The sequence below is a fragment of the Capsicum annuum genome, chromosome 9, assembly GCF_002878395.1.
Source record: "Capsicum annuum cultivar UCD-10X-F1 chromosome 9, UCD10Xv1.1, whole genome shotgun sequence".
NCBI classification, from domain to species: domain Eukaryota; kingdom Viridiplantae; phylum Streptophyta; class Magnoliopsida; order Solanales; family Solanaceae; genus Capsicum; species Capsicum annuum.
In genome coordinates, this window is record NC_061119.1 from 202,946,202 (window position 1) to 202,954,063 (window position 7,862).

The window sequence follows — 7,862 nt, forward strand, 5'->3', positions numbered from 1 at the left end:
CCCCCACAACTTTAAATAATAGTACTATTTTAGTCCTAGTTTAGTTGGGCACATTTCATTTTATATGGAGATTAAAAAATTATAAATTAAATAAAATTTTATTATATACCCTTTACAATATCTAGGATTGTTGAAACTCGAACCATAACCGATAAGCTAACTGAAAAATTAGTTTATTGGTTTATTGGTATTGAATTATCATATTAATATTTAAAATACAGATTAAAAAATTATAATTAATGGCTTATGAGTGTGGAAGTGGATTACTCGATATTTTTATGTTATATAAATCGTTAACCCGTTAAGAATTATTATACTTATATTTTCAATTAGATATAGAAAATAAACATTAGTAATTCTAAAACCTCATTTAATATGCTATCGCTCCTTAAAGTTGATGAAATCAAAACACTGCTCCTTAAATTGATCAGACCAAAGCAAGTCTTCTTGCTCTCGATTTTGGACTTTTGATATGACAAAATAGCTATATGTTTGATTAGCTAGCTCACATACATCTATATTGAATACATATTTATGTGTTGCATTTCTTACTTTTTCTACGCAAAAATTTATAATTCAAATACATTTAAGTTAATACATGTTAAATAAATACTTTTGTGCATTCATCGTGAAAGTCTAAGCTTTCATGATTTCTTATAGTGACTAATTATAAAATTATAAGTGTAAGTAAAACCAGAAAAAATAATTTTGTTTGATGGAGATCAATGGGTGAATGAAATTGTGAAAGTGAAATAATGGAGAATGATTGAGCTAATACATCGCTTGATAATCATCCGATAATTACTAACCTGACACCGAACCAATCGATATCTTATTGGTTGGCTAGTGGATTAGTATATTTGAAAGTCAATATCCGACAAGTCAAACCGTTAAGCATATTTATCTATTCGATCCATATGATAAACAGCCCTAACAATATCAATGATATTAGTTAGGCATATGAATGGATATTAAAATTGTAATTCTTCACATTTAATATACACAATTAATTGTACAGGTAAAATGAGAAAATATTATTTCCTCCGTTTTAAAAAGAATGACCTACTTTCCTTTTTAGTCTGTTTAAAAAAGAATGACCCCTTTCTTTTTTTTAGCAATACTTTAATTTCAACTTTCTACATGGCATGTTTAGGACCACAAGATTAAAGGATATTTTGGTATATTTGACACAACTTTAATTTAAGGCCACAAGATTCAAAAGTCTTTTTTATTTTCTTAAACATTCTGTCAAGTCAAAGTAGGTCATTCTTTTTTAAACGGAGGAAGTAATTAATTCTATCATGGTTTAATAAGTGATCGATTAATATAAAACATTTATTTTTTTTTAAGATGACCAACTGAAATGGAAAGGAAGAAATAACTTTTCTATTTATTTTTTATAAAGAAAAGGGTCAAATTTCCCTCTGATTCTATACAAGGTTTAAATATTTCCTCCATCTCTTTAAAGGACGATCTGATGTACTAAAATTTGTGTTATTTGTCTGATTTAAAGAACCACAAAGCATTTTTGTATTTAATTTTACCTTAAACTTACGTTAAAGTCTGTTTTCATAACTTGAACTCATAATCTTTTAATATACTAGTTTAACCATATGTGTCTCACGTGTATAATGTTTGATTATTTAAATTAAATAATTTTATCTATTGCGGAGATTTTTAATAAATTGTAAAAGTTCAAAAAAAATTCTCACTTTAATATAATAACGTAAATATAAATATATACACATATATATTTACTTTTAATTTGAACAAAAAATTCAAACAATATTTTTAAGGTTTTCATACTTTTAATATATTATAGAATAGATAGATTATAGATATAGATAAATATAAATATAGATTATAAATAGATATAGATTATAGATTATAAAATATAGATATATAGATTATTGATTGTGGATGACAACAATTATATTAGTTGCTTTAAAGTTTCTATTTTGAGAAAGAGAAAAGCTATCACATAAAATGGTACAAACTACAAAGGGTGTATCATTTATCCGCTCAGTTCGATAAAAGTATGTTTAATATTTCTTTCTTGTTTTTTATTTCAATATTGAATTACAAAAATTATTTAAATTTCAGGTGCCATTTCATTATTCAATTTTAAATGTGGACCTCAATTATATAATTCACTCACCTAAATTTGTAATTTATCTGATCCAATTCTTATTGATCTTTAAAACAATTAATCGATCTTCGGTGATTATCTTGTAATTTTCAATTTTTAGCACTAAAAATCAATCTCTTTTATGATTGTTTTTTTTTAAAACTATTTTTAGTAGTGGTTTTGATGTTTTTCAAGAGAGCTAATATTTGGATTAGACAAGCCAGAAAATTTGCTAAGCGAGATAATTATAATATTTTATAATTATTAGGGTCACGAGTTAAAATTAAATCAGTAATAAGATGTCATATGAAATTTAAATAAAAAATTTTAATTCAATCAATATTAACTGTTTGTCAAAGAACATAAATAGATCAAAAATATACTCAGAGGATTATTTTTATAACGAAATATAGATGGATAAGAAATATTTTAAACTTTTTGCCAGAGTTCAGTTACAATTTTAACCCTTTTCAATTTTGGTCCTTTTGGGATTGTGTGGTGGAGGGAGAACACGTGACCATTTTACAGTCGAAAATATTTTACTGGCTTTTTCGCCTTTTTTCTTTGCCATTTTTCCCTTTTCTGACAAAATAAAATTTAGAATTTAGTTAACATGTATATATTAAAAAATAGTATGATAAACTAAAATTTTCGCTATGCATAGAATTTAGAGAAGGATTCAATCATAAGGGTCTTATAAATACAACTTTATTTTATATTTTTTACAAGAGGCTGTTTTCAAGACGAGAACTCGTAATCTCCAGTTACTTCAAGGCACCCCTTAAGATATACATATAAGAAATGAAAAATTGCTATGTATATATAAAAAAAAATAATTTTCTAAATTAAGAATAACAATTAAATAATTTATCTACTTAATTTAAGTATTTTTTATTATGGTTGTGCACAAATCAAATCAATTAGAATATTCCGATTGATTCGAAGAAATTTGAATAATCCGATTTGAATTACATAATTTGAAACAGTTTACAAATTTAGTTTTAGAATATTTTGATTTTACGAATCGAATTTGATTTTGGGTGTTTACAACACTAATCGATTCGAAAATCAAAATTTACACATATATTGATACTAGAAAAATTTTGTACAGTTTGTTTTCTTGTATTTGTAATGTTAATGTCTATTTATTCTTTTAAATTTTAACTTTTAGTCCATGATTGATGAGAAGATTGCTTGTTGGTTGAAAAGAAGATGGTTGCGATCTATTGCTATGCTCTTTTTTTTTTTTTTTTTGGCTTTTGTTACTACTATTCTTATATTATTAACTGGTATTATTTTTGAGTTTTAAATTACTATTATTATTATTGTATTTTAATTCTACTTTAAACTTCCAATTCAATGTTACTTTAGGTTACTTAAGGTTTAATTTTAAAAATTTGTTGTTTTTTATTATGTTTGCTCTAAGATTGAAATGAAAATAATTACTTGTTGAAATCTCAAATTCAAACAAATCGATTCGTAAAATCTAATTGAAATAATTAAAAATGAATCTAATTGGACCTAGAATGAATCGAGTTATGATAAGAATTTTAACAAATCGAAATTTGAAATTTCAATTCGATAATGACTAAATTCGATTCGAATTGATTCTTGAACATGCCTATTTTTCATATCTCTAATATCACATTAACAAGTAACAAGTAGTATTGCAGTCATAGGCACTCTTTTTAATTAGAGATTTTGAATTCGAGCTGAATGTTACGGATGAGAAACAAAGGTGGTTTACTTAGAATTCAGTAATGCCCCTAGCTCTAGCTGAGCTTCTAGTTATGCTTATAATCAAAGAAAAGAAAAGTAACCAAGTTCAAATGATCTTCAAAAACCACAATTGTTCTTCTATTACTATGCCAAAAATCACATTTTGTGATTATGCAAATTATCATATATCAGCTCTCATTCTTTAACTAATACACAAACCTTAATGTCTAAACAGACATACTACACATCGCCACTACGAAATGAATACCATATATTATAATACAAACTATAGAAAAGAATGAGGCCTCGAACCTCCTATCTAAGATCATGGCTGAACATTTAGACTTCCTCCTTTTCTGCATCATTAGGATTCTTTTCCGCGTTGTCATTGATGCTCGTATTGTTCCAATTCTTGAGCTCTTCTTCTGAGTCTTCAAGAGTAGTACTAAGGTTTTGCGCTTTGTATTGATGTCTACATGAGAAAACGAGGAAAACCAAGTAGTTGAGTACTCCTAGCACTGCTAGCATCCAGTAGAAGTCCTCTAGCCTACCGTTGTTCAAATTGCTTTTAAGCCAGCTTCCATTTGTTACCTTATGTACGATTGACACTAGCAAGCTACTCATAAAAAATCCCATTGAGAGGGTGCTAAGGAATAGCCCTGTGCTCATTGATTTCATCCCTTCAGGTGCTTCCCTGATGAAAAATTCGAGTTGTCCTACGTAGGCAAAAGCTTCACCAGCACCAACAATGAAGAACTGAGGGACTAACCAAAATGCACTCATGCTATAATTGTGTTTTGTTGCATTTTCCCTTCGTTGCTTTTCTACAATAGCTGCTGCTACCATACCAATAACGGATAGCATTAGTCCAATTCCAACTCTTTGAAGGCTTGTGAGTCCTTGTCTATTGCCAGTGATTTTTCTAGCAATTGGTACGGTGACCCTTTCATTTATGGACGTAAACAAGAGTATAGAAATAAAGAGAAAAAAGGCAAAGGAGCCTGCTGGGATGCCAAATTTGCCAACGTTTCGATTCATGAAGGTAGCTTGCTCGATGCTAAAAGTATTCATTTGAGAATAAACTGTCCAAAAAAGTATGCACGTGGACCATATCGGAATCAACTTAAGAACCATTTTCACTTCTCCGACTTGAGTAACTGTTGATACTATCCATGGATTGTTTCTATTTTCATCTGCAGCTGCATAATCATCAAGAATCGCTGCCTTGTCGAGACACCTGTTGATGACAGGAACACACTGATTAGCTTCTATATGAAAATCAAGAATAGATGCTTCTAATTTGCCATTGTGATTCATTTGTTTCTTGCTTTCATCCTATAAAAGTTCATGCAGTTAAAATCTAGTTGAAGATGCCAAATTTTACCAAACAAAGTCCCATGTGAAAAGTACAAAAGAAGTTTCTTAAAGTGTCAGATACTCTAAATGTTAGGTTTTTTGGGGAAAAAGATGTGTGTTTGGTCCAAGACAAACAAATCACACCATATAAGAGTATCTTTGGGCAAGTTTAGCCCAACGGAATATGCCTATTATGTATTTTGCGTCTTTCCCTTTCCCTACTCACTGGCCCATCCTTCTTAAAATGTTTAAAAGTAAAGTTAGAAACCTTTTGAGTTAAATATAAATCTCACCCTAGCATTTTTGTATGTGGCACTTTTGCGTTGTGATATTCATTCAAGAATCCAGGATCAGAAGGGTGAGAAAGCTTTCTCTTTCTCCAAGCCAAGATCAAAACTCTCCATATAATAGTCAAAGGACTTCCCTCTGGCTTCTTGAATCTGTACAATGATGTTCCACCAAGCAAAACAGCCACCGCTAGTACCATTGTGCCTGCTGATATACCATACCCCCACCCCCTTCCAACATTGTCTTGTATATACACTAATACAGTCACAGCAAACAAAGATCCAAGGCTTATGCAGAAGTAGAATCTGTTGAAGAAGTATATCATGGCCTTGTTCTCTTTAGGATTTGATGAATCAAATTGGTCCGATCCAAAACCGGATACGCTGGACTTGATCCCTCCACAACCGAGCGCTATGGTGTATAATGCTGCGAAGAGGAGAATGAGCTGCTGCCCGCTGGCTTCGATGCAGTGGCCCTTCGATCTTGAGTCGCACACGGGAGGCTTCATACTTGGGATGGATGTTGCAAGTGTCAATAGTGTTGCTCCCTGGTTATAGACAAACATATCACGTTAGCTGTATGTTTTAAACAAGTTTCTTGCTTTGTTACTTAATAAGGCAGCTTTACGCTTTCAGAAGCGTGCTTTCTCTGACACTTTAACCGTCTAATTACTTCATTTAAGCAAGCTTCACGCTTTCAGAAGTTCAAACAGAATTGAAAGTGTGCTGTCTTTAACAACTTCAACATCTAGCCGAGATGGTCAGACAATTCAACATGCTATTAGAGCAGGCAGAGGTTCTGTGTTCAGTGCCGCCACTCATTAGCAAAAAGAACTTCCTCATGTTTGTTTCAAAGGAAACGAATCAAAACCACAAGTGAGGAGTTACTTTGACAACATCATGAAGTAAAATAAAGGCGTGCACTTACTAACAGTTTAAGCTTACCACAGCAGCGATGCAACCAAAGATTGCAATAGTTGCATAACGGCCTAGTTTAGCATCAGCCAAGAAACCACCAAGCAGGGCAAGAAGGTTGAGTGTGCCCATGAAATTAGTAACAATGTTGGCAGAATCAGAAGATGGAAGATGTAAATCTCCAACCAAGTACGTCACCAAATTCATCGATATCCCCATGACACATATTCTTTCTGATAACTCTGTACCTGAAACAGAACAACTAAGTTTTAGACCATGACAAACATTTTTGATGCTCAAGAAAAACAAAATCTACTTCATGGTAGTTAAAGCCTACATAGAATGAGCCCTGCACCAAGCCATCCTCCGGTACGCGATTTATCAACCGGATTTCCACGAAAATCAACTAGAGCTCCATCAGTTGAGCCATCTTTTTCAGCATGATTATGAACCAAAACCTGTGAATGAATGATTGAAACAAAGCACACATAAGATACATAAGCATGAAAACATTCACCTTCTTAAAATGAAGTGAATTTAGTTAAGTTTAGCATATTACCATTGTAGTGGAATATTTGTCTTAACAAGGGAGAAATGAGATAGAAGAGAATATAGTTAATATGATGAATAAGGAATGAAGGAAGGAAGATGTATATATAAGGCCAAAAAAAGTAGAGAAAAATTGAATGAATGATTAGGCAAAAAGTTGGAAAAGGTAGGCATTAACACAACAGAATTTCATGTTAAATATCTTTCTAGATCAGGAGGGTAACTGACTGACTGACTGATTGCAAGATGATTATGTGGTCAAAAAGTTAGCAAACCCCACAAAGGAATAAGATTGAAAAAATGTCATTTCTCTTTGATCTGAAAGTGCTTCTTATCTCCACAGAACAACACTATTGGGACCAAGTTGCTAGAATCTCTTGGTTATCCCTACTTATTCCTTTTACAAAATTTACACATCTTGTGAGTTTTGGATTTGGTGTTATCTTAAATAAGTTACAAAATGTGTATATTGGAAAGTGGACAAATTACAAACTTTACTGATCATTTTGTGGTAAATTTTGTGGCCAACCACTTGGGACCGATCGTACCCTTGAAACTATCCTTCTCCAATTAGATATCAGGCTTAGTCCGCTTGACATAAGGATTAAACATGTGAACTAAGTCACAAGTCCCTCGATCTTTGCCACTTGAACTAAGTCCTCAGGCGTTACGCCGACCAAGCTTGAATGTAACTTTATCATTAACGCTAAGAAATTGAGAATCTTTTTTCCTTATCATCTAGTGAGTTTGAGGCTCTAATATATATGATCTCAAATAGGTAATAACATGTGGAAAGTGGACAAATTATCGAACTTCACTTAAAAGGGGGAAATTCTTGAATCCCAATAATATAAAATCCTCCTTTAAGTTGACTCTTTTGAATTTATAATTGATGAGATTGTTGATCA

The 7,862-nt window shown here is 31.4% G+C and overlaps 1 protein-coding gene across 1 annotated transcript; it reads right to left on the reverse strand.

Annotated features, from left to right (window-relative positions):
• Nucleotides 1-3,963: 3,963 nt before the first annotated feature.
• Nucleotides 3,964-7,362, reverse strand: LOC107842069 (protein NRT1/ PTR FAMILY 6.4). The gene is made up of 5 exons (XM_047396438.1): nt 6,965-7,362; nt 6,743-6,863; nt 6,436-6,653; nt 5,497-6,038; nt 3,964-5,084 (listed from the first exon to the last, which is right to left on the reverse strand). The coding sequence occupies exons 1-5, from the start codon at nt 6,965-6,967 to the stop codon at nt 4,187-4,189; spliced, it is 1,782 nt and encodes a 593-aa protein (XP_047252394.1). The 5' UTR covers nt 6,968-7,362; the 3' UTR covers nt 3,964-4,186.
• Between the last annotated feature and the right edge of the window lie 500 nt (nt 7,363-7,862).